This window comes from Microplitis mediator, chromosome 8 (assembly GCF_029852145.1).
Source record: "Microplitis mediator isolate UGA2020A chromosome 8, iyMicMedi2.1, whole genome shotgun sequence".
In the NCBI taxonomy this organism is placed as follows: domain Eukaryota; kingdom Metazoa; phylum Arthropoda; class Insecta; order Hymenoptera; family Braconidae; genus Microplitis; species Microplitis mediator.
In genome coordinates this window covers 6,552,066-6,569,551 of record NC_079976.1, presented here as the reverse complement: position 1 = coordinate 6,569,551, position 17,486 = coordinate 6,552,066, and the positions used below count along the sequence as shown (strand labels likewise).

The 17,486-nt window shown below is 28.2% G+C and overlaps 3 protein-coding genes across 3 annotated transcripts; 1 reads left to right on the top strand and 2 right to left on the bottom strand.

The window, feature by feature from the left end:
* Positions 1-5: 5 nt before the first annotated feature.
* On the bottom strand, positions 6-3,538 carry LOC130673079 (uncharacterized). The gene is made up of 4 exons (XM_057477987.1): positions 1,901-3,538; positions 812-883; positions 646-735; positions 6-565 (listed from the first exon to the last, which is right to left on the bottom strand). Exons 1-4 carry the CDS (start codon positions 3,005-3,007, stop codon positions 500-502), a joined length of 1,335 nt encoding a protein of 444 aa, XP_057333970.1. The 5' UTR covers positions 3,008-3,538; the 3' UTR covers positions 6-499.
* A 1,761-nt stretch (positions 3,539-5,299) lies between these two features.
* On the top strand, positions 5,300-10,410 carry LOC130672870 (nucleolar protein 58). Its single transcript, XM_057477637.1, has 5 exons — positions 5,300-5,487; positions 5,678-5,754; positions 6,791-8,232; positions 8,309-8,401; positions 10,198-10,410. Exons 1-5 carry the CDS (start codon positions 5,443-5,445, stop codon positions 10,338-10,340), a joined length of 1,800 nt encoding a protein of 599 aa, XP_057333620.1. The 5' UTR covers positions 5,300-5,442; the 3' UTR covers positions 10,341-10,410.
* Positions 10,411-13,543: 3,133 nt separating this feature from the next.
* Positions 13,544-15,903, bottom strand: LOC130672869 (fizzy-related protein homolog). The gene has a single exon (XM_057477635.1). The coding sequence runs from the start codon at positions 15,328-15,330 to the stop codon at positions 13,816-13,818; it is 1,515 nt and encodes a 504-aa protein (XP_057333618.1). The 5' UTR covers positions 15,331-15,903; the 3' UTR covers positions 13,544-13,815.
* Positions 15,904-17,486: the final 1,583 nt, after the last annotated feature.

The window sequence follows — 17,486 nt, the reverse complement described above, 5'->3', positions numbered from 1 at the left end:
GCGGTTGGTGATTGCAAATAATAACGAACTAAAAAATATATAAATTGTTATTATTGTTATAAAACTTAGTTTACTTCAAAAATAAATAATTTTTAATTAAAGAAAACTATAATAACAAGTTAGTTGAATAATTAATAATTGATTAATAGATTTTTTCATTTAACAACAAGCAATCATGGAACACTGATTAACCAACAGAAGCCCGCAACGTTGCGAACCGATAATCAGCAGTCATTGGCCAGCCATCGGCAGCGTTGTATGACTGGCGTTTCCTTTATGGAAAGTCACATTCTGATTTGAAATCAGTAATACCATAACATATACATTCAAAAATTTAATTAAAAACTCATTTCGATTTAACTATACGCTATCTTGCTAAAAAGATAAACGGCTGTTGGTAATTAACCAGATTTGGGCCATTACTAATTTCCAATGCTTGCCCGAGCGACGGCAGTTAGACATCGGCCAATCTACGGTATTTTTTCCATTACCGGCGATTTTACGTGGCTAATTCTACTCTAAATTGTACTATAATTACAGCATATGTCATAATTGTGTCGAACATCTGTAAAAGTAAAATAATTATTTATTAATTAAAATGATTAATTATTAATAATTATTTTTACTACAAGTATATATAATTACAGTTAGTAAGAAAGAATTATCAATTGATGTTATATCAAACACACGGCATTCAAATTTTCGTTGCAATAAACTCAGGGATAAACTGCACAGCTGTAATTAATAAGAAAAAAAAAATCTTTAATAAATATATTAATATAATAAGTATAAAATATGAAATTATGTTTACTTTTTCTTTGCTTTCATCGTCCATTGTACACTTATTTTGGAGTACATGTATACAATATGAAGTCTTCTTACTCTTAAATTAAAAAAAAAAATTTGCCTGTCAATAAAATTATCAGTAAATAATTTTTTGTAAAAGCAAGAAAAATTGTATTAATAATAACTCTATTGCTATTAATTTTACTACCCAACCGCCATTTTTGGTCACTGCTTCATTTTTGGACATGTAATACTTTATTTAAATTAACGAAAATATATTTAAAAAATCGGTCTATCGCCCTGATTAAAAAAAGCGATTTAAAACGATTTGAAACAAAAAATTTTAAATACTTTTTAATGCTTTTGAATACCTTGAATACTTTTGAATCCCTCTTCTTATGGGCATTTAACATTGCAAATCGCTTTTTTTAATCAAGGCGGTTGACCCTGCGGGCCAGCCCTGAAACTTCCCGCTATATTCGAGATCCTTGAGCTCGAAAACATTGTTGTGAATACGTTTTCGAGCTCTTCGAGCTCGAAAAAACTTAAGGATGCCGTTGTTTTCGAAAAAAAACGTTTTTACCATTTTTTCTCCAACGATATCTCTCAAACGAATTGACCGATTGAGACGGTTGAGGTGGCAATCGACGCATTTTATCAAATTCTGAAGCTGATCAAATTTTGAAATTGATTCACGAGTCGTTTTTGAGAAATTTCAAAAAAACTAAAAAAAAATTTTTTTTTAATTGTTTCGATAACGGTTTCTCTTGAACTAATGAACCGATTTTGGTAATTAAGGTGACATTCGACGCGGCTTATAAAGTATTAGAGCTGATTAGATTTTGGAATCAATCCATTGAGCAAATTAAAAGTTATCCAGAAAAAAAATTTTTGAAAAAATTTTATTTTTGAAATATCTCCGAACGCACCCTACCGAAACTTCCAAAACTGGCTCTAAAGCGGCTATAAACAATACCTCTACCTTCCCTGATTAAGAAAAATTATTTGAAATGATTTAAAACAAATTGAAATGGGTGATATATAAATATACACTTAGCACGGATTAAATCATTTTTCGTAATCAGGGTTAACTGTTTTACATTTTATATTTTACCTGTTGGATTGTTTTTGTGACAATATTAGTCATAACGATGAATACAAAAATTATCAATATGAGTAACAGGATATCACTCGTGAAATTTTTAAAAAAAGTATTAAAATATCTTTTAGGCCGATTCAGCAAAGTCCATAATTTCAATACTCTCAACAATTTTATTGATAACCACAAGTCATATATTGTAGTCATACTATGTCCACCGAAATAAGTAATTCCCAATAAAATAAGTAATCCATAAAAATTAAAAATTTCACACCATACATCACACAATTCACTATAAATACATTTAATATTATCAAGATCATGAGCTATTGATCCACAAATTATTCTCCTCGTAATTATAATTCTCGGATAATAAATTTCACTTGTTATCAATTCGTCATCATCATAATTACTATTATTATCAATTAAATTACCCAATTTCAAGATTGAGATATTAATCATTTTGAATTGATTATGAATTACATTAATCACCAATGAGAATTGCATCATCGTCCAACTAATTACTAAACTGGGTATATATTCTAACAGTACAGATGTCCAATAAAGTCGTCGTAATCGAAATATTAATAAGCAAAAGGACAATAAAAAATTAATAAATAATATAATATAAAAATTATAATCACTTTTGTAGTTATTTTCCGTACAGTAAAGCTCTTTTAATTTTTTATCTAATTTAAGTAATTTTTCAGTTGAGTTTAATATTTTTTTTTTACGCACAATGTAATAGAACCATGTAATTAACGTTATTATTGTTCCCAAACTTGGGATTCCTATAGCAATAATTCTAGCGGAATATATCGTGTCATAACGTCTTCCATGCTGATTATTTGGAAATAAGATAACCCAAATGTAGAACGAAGCCATGACAATTATTATCATACAATTATAAATTATGCTGATCATTGAATTTTTGAATAAATCATTGCTATAATTAATCATACGAGAATTATTTATAACTTGAGACATATCAATAGTCCAGGGTGATAATCCAACAGCTTTAAAAAAAATGTATTGTAAGACGATAAAAAAATTTTTGATTTTGTAAAACATACAATCTTTGGTTTCACTAATCCACGTCATAATTATTTTTGTACAACTCATTTGCGAAGCAAGGAGATGTGTTCTACTAGCGCTTACTCGATCCGAGCTGATTCACTCACGTAGAAAAGATTTTACACTCGTTCAAATATACTCAAAAAGATTTAAATTCATACCATTTGAAAGATAATTTATTAATGAATAAAACAAATACAATTTCAAGTCTTTTTTTTTTTAAATGATGATTGAAAAAAAAAAATTTCAAACAAATCCTGTGATGACCCTCAGTATGTACGGATGTTGGTAAACGCATTAACTACAAAAATACACAACCGATTGATCTATTTTTTTTTTTATTACACTTGAATTCTTAAACATAAGAACCCTTTTAAAAACCACTATTCAAAACTTTTTGGTTCAATCACAATTAATATAAATAAAAAACTGACAATTCACGAAAAAATATAGCGGTCATATTTTTTTTTGCACAACTCATTTGCGAAGCAATGAGATGTGTTCTACTAACGCTTACTCGATCCGAGCTGATTCACTCACGTAGAAAACATTTTACACTCGTTCAATTTTATTTTTTTATTTTTCAATGTTTTTTTTTTAAATCAATACTAAAGAAAAATTTTTTTTTATCTGCAATTAAAAGTTTTTTTTTTTTTTTATTATCATTATTACTATCTATAGCATATAGGGGCGCTGTCTATCGACCGCCTTTTTAAATTATATTTTACACTCTAACTTCACATTATTTTTCGCTGTGTAACGGCGAGAGTAAAACTTTCTTTTTTTTTTTTTGCAGATGTCTTACACTTGGTTCGTAGATAAAATAACTTACGGTTTTTTTGAGCAAAACTTGCGCAGAACATTTATTAAAAACATGCTTACGCATTACTTGCGACAGATTTTCTCAACAAACGCTATTCAACTATCTCTGTCACTTTAACCCTTCCTCTGGCCTAGGATGTATATAAATGTAAATTTATATATTTAGCGCTTGTTGATCAAATCTATCGCAAACCAAGCGTGAGCAACTTTAATAAATTTCTGTCGCAAGTTTTGCGCAAGAAATACGTGGGTAATTTTATTAGCAAACTATGCGTTAACGTTCAAAATTCTTTAAACACATCATTTATAGTTTTTTTGGCTGTACAAAAATTGTAGTGTAAAACTCTTTACTAGTATTTGCAGCAAGATTCAATCATATTTAAAGACGTAAACAACTAGAATACTGGTGATCAAGTTTGCGGAAGATTTAATAAGATTTTTAACGGAGTTACTGACACCAAATTATTACTTGGATAGAAAAAAACAACCAAAGAATGAAATTCACACTTTGACAGTTTTCTCTCAGCGGTATACATTTTACCCCCCCCCCCCCCCTTTCCCTACATTAAATAGTGACTTTAAAATTTTTTTATCGCACATGTACTAAAAAATAAGAGTGTCAATGTAGCAGAAAGAGAAATTTAAAATTATAAATAAATAGAGAAAATAATTTAAAAAATTCACTTATTAATTTAAAAATTTTTTAAATGCGCATTCTTTCTAAATTTAATTTTATTAATTTTTTACTCTATTCATTAATAATTAAAAATTTTTTTGATGCACTGTTGAAAATATTTTGAATTTCCGTGAATAAAATGCCATGAAATTTCAAATGTTTCTTGCAAAATCGATTTAAGAACATTATATTCTGAATTTTAAAATTCAAACTTGAATTTTCAAATTCGAACTTAAATTTCAAAACATTTGATTGAAATTTACAAAGAAAATTTGAAAATTCAAAATATCTCACTAATTTTAAAATTCAACAATGGAACTTAATATAAGTTTATTAATATTCAAGTACATGTTTTAACTTTTAAGATTATTTGAAAATTCAGTTAAAAACTTTGTACCTTAATAATTTTAAATTTGTCTGATGTTTGCTACATTCACACTCATTAAAAATTCACCTGTACAAAAATAAATTTATAAATATTTTTCAAAATTACATCACTTTTGATGAATTTCTAATAAATTTAAAAACATAGATTTACATATATTCAAGTCGATATAAATTCACCATAATGATAAATGTCCACATTGTCCCTTTTTGTGGGCACAGCAAAAAAATACAAAATTCAAGATTTTTATTTTTCCCGCTCATTTAAGTAAAAATTCAATTTCAATAAAAAAAGTCGAAAATAAATTCATTGATATATTTGATATTAACAATATATAAATCAAATGTCGTAATTAATTAATTGTTTCATTTATTACTTGAAAAAAAAGAAGTTATTCTGTGACAACGACTCGCGTAGTAGAAACGCCATCTTGGTTTAAAAAAAAAAGTTTACCGGCACAACGCAGAACGCATTTCCATAGCGCGTTGCCATAGTGTACACGCACATATAAATGTCGCGTGGTTAAGTAATTAATTCTTTATAAATTTTGTTTTATATAATAAAAATTATAAATTAAGTGAACAATAAAAGTATTTAAAGATGTTAGTTTTATTTGAAACTCCGGCGGGATACGCGATTTTTAAGGTAATACTTTTTTTTTTGTATTTAGAATTTACTAGGTTATTGTAACCTCAAACAAACACGTGCTTAGCATTTGTGGAGGCATAAAGAAAAAAGTTGTTTCATTTCATTAATTTTATTTTAAAATTTATTACTTTACTTATGACTATTTTTTATTTAAAATATATATAAATATACATATACTTTCTTTCAGTTACTCGACGAAAATAAATTGGAGAAAACAGATAATTTATATCGTGATTTTGAAACTCCAGAAGCGGCAAATAAAATGTGAGTTTTTAATTATTTTATGAAGTAATTTAATGATCCTCAAGATCGCAGACAATTTATAATTTTCGAATTTTTTTTTAACAAATTAATTACAAAAAAATAAAAAATATGCGCATGTAGATAATTAAAAAATCTATGGGTGCAATTTTTTAAATATTTTTTCTTTTAATAATTATTCGTTTTTAAAAAAATTCACAAATTATCAGGTGTCAGTTACTTCAGAATCATGTAATTTAAATATGATACGGAAATCAGCAGACAATTACAACTTTTTGGACTTTTTTTTTAATAATTTAATTTAAAGAAAAAAAAACTAAAAATATGCTCATGTAGAAAATTCAAAAAACTGTAGGTGCAATTTTTTTTGGTATTTTTTTTTTTTTTTATAATTTATCGTTTTTTAAAAATTCCAAAAATTATTAAACGTCTGCTAACTTCATGATTATAATTTAAATAATAATTTTTTTTTATGGTCCTGAGGTTTACAGACAGCAATTTTCGGATCTTTTTTTTAAACAAGTCGATTACAAAAAAAAAAAAAAAAATATGCACAAGTAGAGAATTACAAAACTATAAGTGCATTTTTTTTAAATTAATTTTTTAAATGGTACTGAAGTTAGCTGACGTCTAATAATTTCTGGAATTTTTTTACAACAATAAATTTAAAAAAATTGCACTTGTGGTTTTTTAATTGTCTACATGTGCATTTTTTTTCTTTTAACTCGAGTTGTTCAAAAAAAAACAATCCACAAATTATTAATTGTCTGTTAACTTCAGGATCATTTGAAATTATCCGACACCTAATAATTTTTGAATTTAAAAAAAACGATAAATTATAAAAAGAAAAAAATATTTTAAAAAATTGCACTTGTAGTTCTTTTAACTGTCTACATGTGCATATTTTTTTTTTTTTTAAATTGATTTGTTTAAAAAAAATCCAATAATTGTGGACTGTCTGCTGAGTTCATGATCATTTTAAAAATAATTTTGTAATTAAAAAATCTCGAATTATTAATTAAAAAAAATAAATTTACAGTTTGAAATTGAAACATTTCCAAAAATTCGCCGACACAACAGAAGCCCTAGAAGCAACAACCGCCGCAGTAGAAGGAAAACTCAGCAAAACTCTGAAGAAAACTTTAAAAAAACATTTCGGAGACCTTCAAGATTCTCTGGCAGTAGCCGACGCAAAATTAGGAAGCGCCATAAAAGAAAAATTAAATTTATCATGTGTCAGCAATACATCAATCCAAGAGCTGATGCGTTGCATCAGAAGTCAGATGGATTCTCTGCTATCCGGTCTCCCAAAGCGGGAAATGACCGCAATGGCGCTGGGTCTTGCCCACAGTTTATCTCGCTACAAACTAAAATTTTCTCCAGACAAAATCGACACAATGATTGTCCAAGCTGTCGGTTTACTTGACGAACTCGACAAAGAATTGAATAATTACATAATGAGAGTACGCGAATGGTACGGATGGCATTTTCCAGAGTTAGGAAAAATTGTAACAGACAATTTAGCGTTCGTTAAAACGGTTAATCTCATCGGTACACGTGACAACACATCAGCAACAGATTTATCAGAAGTACTTTCTGAGGATATCGAAGAAAAAGTTAAAGAAGCTGCCGAAATTTCAATGGGAACTGAAATAAATGATGGCGACATTTTAAATATTAAACATTTGTGTGATCAAGTCATTGAAATATCGCAGTATCGTGCGACATTATACGAATATTTGCAGGCCCGCATGATGGCAATGGCGCCTAATTTGACGGTATTGGTTGGAGAACTTGTTGGCGCTCGTCTAATATCATCTGCTGGATCACTGATCAATTTAGCTAAGGATCCATCATCAACTTTACAAATTCGTGGTGCAGAGAAGGCACTTTTCCGTGCGCTTAAAACTAAAAAAGATACACCTAAGTATGGATTAATTTATCATGCTCAATTAATTGGTCAGGCGTCGGCTAAATTGAAGGGAAAGATGTCACGTATGCTGGCTAATAAGGCCTCGCTTGCTACTCGTTTGGATGCATTGGGTGAAGACGATGCTGGAGTTAAATTGGGAATGGAGCACAGAGCCAAGTTGGAATTGAGACTAAGAATGTTAGAGGAAGGAAATGTTAAGAGGATCAGTGGAACTGGTAAAGCTAAAGCTAAATTTGAAAAGTATCACAGCAAGAGTGAAGTGATGCAGTATCCAGCTGCTGCGGATGTTGTTGTTGGCAAGAAGAGAACTCATGATGAGAGCAAGGTCTTGATTGAAGAAATAAAGACAGAGGATGAGGAAATACCGAAGAAAAAGAAGAAGAAGGAAAAGAACGAGGGTGAGGGTGGAGAACAAGCTGAAGATAAAGAGAGTGAAGCTGTAGCTGGGCCTGCTGGTGGGGAAAAGAAGAAGAAGAAGAAGAAAAAAGCACAGGAAGCTGGACAAGATCTGGTTAAGGAAGAAGTCACGGAGGAAGTTGACACTAAAGGTAATTTATTTAGTTTGTAATTTGGTAATTTTTGTTTTTTTATTTCGTTGTTTAATTTTTTTATTTATTTTTTTAGAGCAAAAGAAAAAGAAGAAAATTAAAACGGAAATTGATGAAAGCATGGAAGTTGCTGATCAAGTTACTGAAGAACATTCTGAAGAATCTAAAGGTAAATTTATTTTTAAATCTGGATATTTTTTCGTTTAATTTTAAAGGTCACGTTTTTTCTTTATTTATGAAGAAACACTTTTTTTTTTTGTTGAAAAAAAAATTAGTGTCAACGCGTGTAAAAAAATTTGTTTTTGAAAGATTCTAAAAAAGTTTGACATGTAAAACTTCTAAACTTGAGACAAATTAGAACTTCGAGTGGAACTTTTTTAATTTTGATTTTACCCTCTTTCATCAAAAAACGTTTATAAAAAGTTCAAAGTTTATGTACTTGAAGATCGAAAAGTTTTTCGCGCTTATACGACTGCTTAAAGAATAGTTCCTTAAGTCGGAGGTGTCCTACGATTTTTGGCTGACATACCAGCATCTATGAGCGAAACATTTCAGAAATCTAGTCATCCAGTAGATTTTTTACTTCTCAATTTTTTTTTCGGTGCGCGAAAAACGTTCCGATCTTCAGGTACATCAAAATTTGAGGTTTTTGAACTTTTTCGGAACGAAGGTAATATGTAGTAAAATTATGTTTTAAAAATCTTCTTTTTTTACCAAAATTTCGCTCTTATAAAATCCTAGACAAACTTTTTTTTTTTTTTTTTTTTACTATCAAAATTACAAAAGTTTCACTCGAAGTTCTAATCTGTCTCAAGTCTACAAGTTCCACATGTCGAACTTTTTTGTAACGAATTTTTATCACTCGAAAAGTTTCAGTTTTTAATTTTAATTTCAAGAACTTTCTATTCGATTTAAAAAATTTTTAAACTTTATGATATTCTGCCGGTTTAAGTGGTATCCAGGTGTTGTTCCTCGCAATTCGTAAGGAATTTGATGTTCTTCAAAAGTATCCATAGTAACTTTACCTCAAACAGTTTCACTTTTGTCTTGCTAAAATCAATTTCTCTATAAAAATTACCTTATTTTGCCTGTAGAGCTTAAACTAATAATGTTACACAAAAAATTTTGAAATAAATTTTGTAGGAAATTTAATTTTCTTCAAAAAACGTCCTTTGAGTCAAAACGCTAAAGCCAATAATTTCCGAGTTACAAATATTTTAGTAATTAAAAAAAAAAAGTAATTTATTGACTTTTTACTTTTAAAATTACGAAAGTATCTGTAACTCGTGAGCTATTGACTTTAGCATTTAAAGTCATAGGAACTTTTTTGAAGAGCATTAAATTTCCTACAAAATTGTCCTCAACATTTTTTTTTTATTTTCATTAGTTTACGTTCTGTAAGTAAAAGAAGATTAATTTTACAGAAAAATTGACTTTCGCTACAAGTGAAATAGTTGGAGTTAAAATTACTATGGGTAATTTTGAAACTTATTAAAATTATTGCTGTTATTAATGTATATAAATATATATATATTTTTCTTTTTACTTTCTTTTAATTTAAGTCGAGAGCGTAATAAAAAAAAAATATTCCCAGCGAAGCAGGTGCAGAAATCGCTACTTTGTATTAAAAAACAGTCAAGGTTCATATTTTAAAAATATCTCAGCTGTTTTTTCACCGTAGCTCGAAAATTTTCATTAAGAAAAATGGTGACCAAGCAAAAATTAGTCCCTTTAAAATTATTTACGGTTAAATTTTGTTAGATGTTTAAATGCTTCTTCATATGATGGGAAATTTTAGTCAGTAAAATTTTAATGTCCGTAACTGGGATTTTTAAAAAATGATGTCTAATTAAACGGGTTTCTAAATTTAATTTTGAGTCTACTGTGATTTTCTGGAGCAATTTAATAAAATAATAATATTAAATTTTTGAAAAATTATAATTTTTATTTCTTGATTTGTTGCAGAACAAAAGAAAAAGAAGAAGAAAAAAAAGTCCGAAGCAAGTGAAGATGTAGAAGTAAAACAAGAAGTTGATGAAGATGTTCCAGCACCGACAAGTGAAAAGAAAAAGAAAAAAAAGAAAAAATCACAATCTGAAGATTCATAAATTTATCTTTCATAATTGTATTGATTATAATTAATTATTAAAACTATATATTATATATTTTTTTTTTTTTTATAAATAATATACCACAATTTTTTCCTCCGCATTGTAAATAAAAAAAATTACATCTCTCAATATTTTCAATATTTTTTGTAATAATATTGTAATTTAAATTACAATGAATTAATAAAAATTTAAATAAAAACAAAAAAAAAAATTTTATTTTTAAAAATACAGTAAATTTTTAATTACTGCGAGTGAGTTAATCTACGATACACTAAAATAAATCGAAGTGCCAATAATTGGTATTGTAATCTCGTGTATAAAATAAATAATGACTAAAAAATGTCATCTTCCTTCGCATTTGAGGTGTGCAATTACATGATCCTCAAATTTAAAAATAAAATTACTGAGTAGTAAATTTTTTAACACAAACCAATATTTTCTTTAGCTATGGCTAACAATATTATCTTGGTTGATGAAATATCTAAAATTTAGTAGTGAAAAAAGGTGATAGATTCCTGAGAAATCTCGGCTTCTTATATAATGACTAAGAATTTGAGTTAGGGCTCGCACGCACTTACACTGGAATGAATTTCTGCATGTCTGGTATTTGTCACTATGAAAAAAAGGGCAACCAATTTGGCATCTGACAAGCTACAATATTTTGTTAATAACTACTGTATACTCTTTATTATTAAGGGCATTCTCAGACGGTCCCCTCCCCCTCCCCTTTTTTTGTAATTTTCAATGACAACTGTCATTAGCGTATCAAAATTTTATCAATTAATTAAATGTACCTGAAGATCGGAACGTTTGTTAAAAAACGAAAATAAAAAAACAGAATGAAAAGTAAAAATCTACTGGATCTAGATTTATGAAATTTTTCGCATAGGCGCTAGTTTATTAGCCGAAAATTGCAGCCACCCCCAATCACCCTCACGCAGTAGAATTTCATAAATTTTTTGACTTTCGTTGCGCGAAAAACGTTCTGAGATTAGATCATTTCTCACGCAACAGAAATGAAAAAAAAGTATGCAATTTGACTGCTTAAGGAGTAGTTAGGGTCGGCCTGCAATTTTCGGCTGACATATTAGCGCGTATGCGAGACATTTCAAAAATTTAGATCCAGTAGATTTTTCACTTATCATTTTGTTCCGACCAGGTACATGATTTTTTTAAGAATGTCATTATACAATTATCGAAATCAATAAGTTTGTATATGAATGACATACTTTTTTTTATTGAATTTTAATGATAATAAAAATATCCGAGAGTTAATTGACAAAGATTTAATGAACGGCCACGTAGTGACTACAGATTACAGGTTGCTCGTTACTTGTAATAATAATAATAATAATAATAATAATAATGAGAATATTATAGATTGATAATTATATTAACTAACGATACAAAACATATAAATAAAACAATTTCTGTTGTTTATTTGTTTATTTATTAATATTTTTATTTATATTTTCAGACAGTGCTTAGAGAAAAATTAATTTCATTAATTATAATTTATTAAGCAACAAAATTATAAACATAATTAATTTATTGCTTACGAATGTATATCGGATAACTATAATGATATTTTATAAAGTTAAATTAATCTGTGAATTAAAAAAATGAGTTAGCAGTTCGTAGTATTTTTTTTTTTACTTTATATTTATTTAATGATTCACACAAAATTAATAACAAAAATCGATGTAAAAAAAAACATTTATAAATAAAAAAAAAATTTTAGAAATTAATAGAATTTAATTTTCTGTAAAAAAAAAATATATAAAAAAATATTTGATTTATTTCAATTATATTGAAAAAAATGTATGAAATATGATTGCAATATTACATATATATAAATATATATATATATATAACATTAAATTTTTAAGCATTTTTATATTTTTCAAAACCCTAAACCCATTAATTTATATTTATATATATTTAATATATTTTATTTATGTATATATTGATTTATTTGTACAAAAATGACCTTTAATTGATTAATTAATAATTATAACTAATTAGTACAATATGTAACTAACTACTTATTTCTTATTTCAAATGGAAAATAAAATTTGCATTTTTTTTTCTACTAATTAATTAATTAAAAAAAAAAATTACTAATTAATAAAGTATATTTATATATATTTTATTACAATGCTACCTTATAATTAGAAAAAAAATTTTATTGACTTTGTAGCAGTATAAACAGCCTTTATATTCATATATTTTTATTAATATTATTTTATGTAAATATATTTATATTTCTTTTTTTTTTTAATCCTTTTTATCTTTTGTTATATGACTTGAGTGCCTGCTTACTAGTTGAATACTTAAATTAATAATAATAATAAAAGCAAAATATGTTACTAGTTAACGTATAATTATTTTTTATATTAAATACAAACGCAACTTAGTTCTTAATTACTTAGTATTTTATTAAGCAACTAAATTAATTATTTTATTTAAATAATTATTTGAATGGAGACAATTTTTTAAACAATTAATTATTTACTATACAGTTCAATTGATTTAATTTATTTTTGCTGCACGTTTTTTTTTATTTACACGGTAATTAATTTTTTACCAATAAATTGAGAAAAAAAATTTTCTATCTACTAAATTTTTTTTTAGTAAAACGAAAAATAAAAAAAAAGAAAATGAATTGTCTACACTTTAAATTTTTGAAAGCTGCAATAAATTTTGAGAAAAAATTTTTAATACTCTTACATTTGAAAATTCATCATTGAAGTGCAAAAAATTTTTTATAATGTAAAATATATAAGAACCTTGTCATATTTATTAATTTTTCGGTATAAAAATTAATTTATTCTTGTAGATCAGGATTCAAATTATCAATTAAATCAATTTTATTTTTTCAAAATTGTAATCAAAAATTTTTTTCTTACCGTGTATCCAAAATTTAATTATACTAAAAATAAATATTTATTTTTGTAATTAAAAATATTAATTTTTTTCTTACCGTAAAAAAAAAGTTTCATCTTAAATTCAAAAATTAAAAATTTCCCAATTATTTTTACTTGGCATCAAAAAATTAATTTTCTAATTTTCCACTCGCTTACAAAAAAATTAAATTAATTTTTTTTACCCCCATTTTTTTTTAAATATCTGCAAAAATTATCAATACAATTTTTGAATTTTTTCCCTCAAAAAATTCAAATTACTCAAAATAATTAACACACTGGTAATTAGTTAATAATTAGTCTCCAATCCAAAAAAAACTTATTGCACAAAAAAACTAAAACTCCAATTGCATTCTTGAAATATATATTCATATATTTATATATCAATCACTCATAATAATTATTACAAGTAATTTAAAAAAAAAAAAAAAATATATATAATTGCAGTTTCTCAAATAAATTCTTATACTAAAAAAAAAAAACCTTAACAATATAATATTATATATTAATAAATATATACAAGACAAAAAAAAATATTACAAAAATATTTATCGGATACTAGTAAACAAATTAAGTCCAGATTTATTTTCCTTTTGACTTCTAGCTTTGCTGAAGACATTCCAAAATCTAAGAGTCTCATCACCCGCACCAGTGACGATCGCTTCGCCATCAGGACTCATTGCCAGATAAAGAACCCGGTAAGAGTGTCCAGTTAACTTGGCAACCTGAGTTAAACTCGGATATTTCCAGACCAAAATTTGATTCTGCGAGTATCCATGAGTGCTGACCAACTCCGAACTGTGTTTGCTCCAAGCGAGATTACAGACTTGAGACCCAGTATCGACACATTGCATCGGTTGTCCAGTCAAAGTGTTCCAGAATCTGATACATCTATCAGCAGTACCACCACCAGATGCTAGAAGACCGTGATGATGTGGAGACCAAGCGATGGCTTTAACAGCAGCGAGATGTTCCGTATATGTTTGAACTGGTGACAGTGAATGTAAGTTCCAGACATATAGTCTATTGTCATTACCACCGGATGCCAGATACTGATTATCTGGTGACCATTTAAGTCCACATACTTCTTGACGATGAGCACCGAGTCTGCGTTCACCAACAACACACGGAGTCCTGACGTCACGTTGTAATATCAGTCTATCACGACTTCCAGATGACAAAATTTCACCGTTCCAAGCAAGCGCACCAACTCTAGCACTGTGACCTTGTAATTTAGCGACTTGTTTATTAACAGCAACGTCCCATACTTGAATGTAACCAACGTTGGTACCAACAGCAACCAAATTACCCCTTTCATTCCAAGCAACTGATGTCACACTATTCCCATCACCAGACAAATCACATAATCGCGTTACCTGACTAGTACAAGCTGACCATAAATAAACACAACTGCCTAGACCAACACTCAGTACATTTTGGGATGACCAGTCAACTAAATTTAAATAAAAGTCATCTTGCAATTCTGGAGCGTCCAATACTTTGAAAGGTATCCGTGAAATTTTACGCGTTGTTTTACGCGGTGATCTTAATAATTTTTGACTTTTTGCAGACAGTGGTGACAATGAATAAGGCGAGCTGCTGTCAAGTGTACGGTCTTTTGACGGAGTTGAATATTTAAATAAATTTTTACCTTGCAAAATAGATGAGGAATAATTACCACGTTCTTCTGTTTGATTTTTGACGTCTTCGATACTCGCACCAAGTAATTCGTTTTTTAAAAGTGATGAGTAAGCGATACCGTCACGATTTCCTTCACCATTTTCACGTGTACTTTTTTTGCTGATCAAACTGTTGCGAGAAGATTCGGTTATCATTGAAAATGTTGTGTGCCAGTTGTTACCTGATCGTAGTGGAATAAAACGATCGTAGCTGGTTGAAGATTTTGACGGCGAAATGTAAGTCGATGATGGGCTCATGGTGATACTGCTGCTGCTGGTTATTATCGATGGTTTATTATTATTATTTATTGTATTCGTGTTCTGATGATTGCTGATGTCGTTGCTGGGTTTCAATAAACGTTTTTCGTACTCGTGATGATACATTTTTATTTTTTTTATATATTTTTTATATAATTTTTCACGCACGTAACCTCAAAGTCATTACACTTTTTTTAAAATTTAAAAAATTTATTTTTATAGAAATTTAGGATTTATTTTATTTTTTTTCTTATGGAAATTTAAAAAATTGTTGATGTGTCAGGTGACGACTTTTTTTAAATGGACATTTAAATGCGTGCGCTTCGTTTTTTTTTTATTTTCTTCTTTTGGTTAATGGACGAAACGATTTTTTTTTTAATGACGGACTTAATGACGAGATAGCATTAGAAACTTTTTTGATAATGGAATATTGAGTCACTAATAACACACGGGGCAGTGAACACACAGACGGCGAAGGTTTTATGGGGGAGAGAAAATTTTAAATTGTTATCTTTTTGTTGACTAGGAGGTAACTTTTATTTAAGTTTAAGGTTTCTTTTTTTTTAAATGTGTATACGTAAAACACAAATCACTAGCACGGATATACCTCCCCCGATTTATTGGTGTGTGGAGAGTGTGGATTGTGGATGTCGACTTGGTCTGTTGTCTTTTTTTAACTTTACATGGACTGCGAGTGTGTGGCGTTGCAGGGGACAGTTAAATTATAGATGGCGGGAGCGGAGGTTCATTTTAAAAATCAATAATTTTTATACTTTAGAGCGGGAGTTTTTGAATTTTTTTATTTTATTTAAATTTATTATCGCTAGCACACGGCTTTGTGACAGCTATAAAATAGAAATTTTGAAGCCGTTTTTTGACGTCAAGACACCAAAATTTTGACAAAGCAGAAATTTATCACCGAGAAAATATCTGCTTAAGACTTGACGCAAGTGACGACTAGGAATTAATTACAAATAATTGGCAGAGAAGTCATCTAAAGAATTTTTTTAATGAAGTGACTTTTTTAGGATGGAAAAAAAAAAGACAAATTTGCTATGACTCCTAGGAGCAACATTGGTAGGTCTTATTTATATAAACAAACTTGGGTTTGAAACAAAAAAAAAATTTGTCTGTCCTTTTAAATGACATCTTCAAGTTGTCTCTGTGCCACTTGGGATATGACTGATAATTAAATAAAATTAAGGCCAGTTTTTCAACTAAAGATTTCTCAAACCCGGGAATAAATTTTTGTTGCTGGTATATCGATGTATTGTAAATATATGGATATACTTACAATAGCATTTTAACCCTGGGTTAAAAAAAATCTTGGGTTGAAAAACTGGCCCTTAATGTGTATGTAGAATAATTTAATAATTTAAATTTTTCGGCGGGAAACATTTAATAATTTATATTATTAAGAGAATTAGGAAAATTTTATTCCAGCCAAATCTCTACAATAGAATTAGTTTGGGCTTTTTTCAAATCGGGTTTATTTTTAATCCGGGCTTAAATTATTATTGCTGGTATTAATGTATAGATATACCAGCATTATGGCCCTTGATGTATTAAATTTGGTTTTGTTGAAAAGGTTTTGTCTTGAGTTTGTGCCGTTTCAACTCTTTTTTATTGTCAAGTATTGAGATAAATAAATTTATTTATATCATTGGCAATACTTTTAAACCAGGCGCGAAAAAAAAGACTCTCGTATTTATTTTCTCTAAATAAATTAATATTTCACGGCCAGTTTTCAAACCAAGTTTATTTTTAACCCGGGTTTAAATTATTATTACTGTTATATCTACTGGCTCGGCTGGAACAAATCTCAATTAGAATAAAAAACATAAAATATGAAATCGACATCATAATCCTATGTATGATCTGCAACCTTAAGGAGCGAGAAACACTCGAACATATTTGCTGTAGATGCCTAAGGTACACGGACTTCAGAACGGCTTTTAATTCACTAATACTCATTTCCGATATCCTTATGATCAAGACGACTCAAGAAGCTAAAAACCTGTGCTACTTCATCAAGAAATGCTTGAACTTGCGTGCATTCATGCTATCCGAAAATTAACGCTTAAAGTAACCCAATCTAACTTAACAGTCGTGTTAGAATAATCCTAACGAATTTTGAAATCCGACTGATTGCCACTGTAATTCGTATCGTTGCATAAATGAGTTCAAAACTCGGTGTAGTACTATATAAAAGGACCTTCAGGTCACTTGTAAAAGATCTGGTATATCTATATATTATTAATGTATATAGATTAGAGTGGTTG

Coding starts and splice junctions, on each gene's coding strand:
- LOC130673079 (XM_057477987.1), bottom strand. CDS start 3,007: ATGAGTTGTACAAAAATAATTATGACGTGGATTAGTGAAACCAAAGAT. Junction 884..1,900: donor TCACAAAAACAATCCAACAG/GTAAAATATAAA, acceptor TTTTAATTTAAG/AGTAAGAAGACTTCATATTG. Junction 736..811: donor ACGATGAAAGCAAAGAAAAA/GTAAACATAATT, acceptor TATTAATTACAG/CTGTGCAGTTTATCCCTGAG.
- LOC130672869 (XM_057477635.1), bottom strand. CDS start 15,330: ATGTATCATCACGAGTACGAAAAACGTTTATTGAAACCCAGCAACGAC.
- LOC130672870 (XM_057477637.1), top strand. CDS start 5,443: ATGTTAGTTTTATTTGAAACTCCGGCGGGATACGCGATTTTTAAG. Junction 8,233..8,308: donor GGAGGAAGTTGACACTAAAG/GTAATTTATTTA, acceptor TTATTTTTTTAG/AGCAAAAGAAAAAGAAGAAA. Junction 8,402..10,197: donor ACATTCTGAAGAATCTAAAG/GTAAATTTATTT, acceptor GATTTGTTGCAG/AACAAAAGAAAAAGAAGAAG.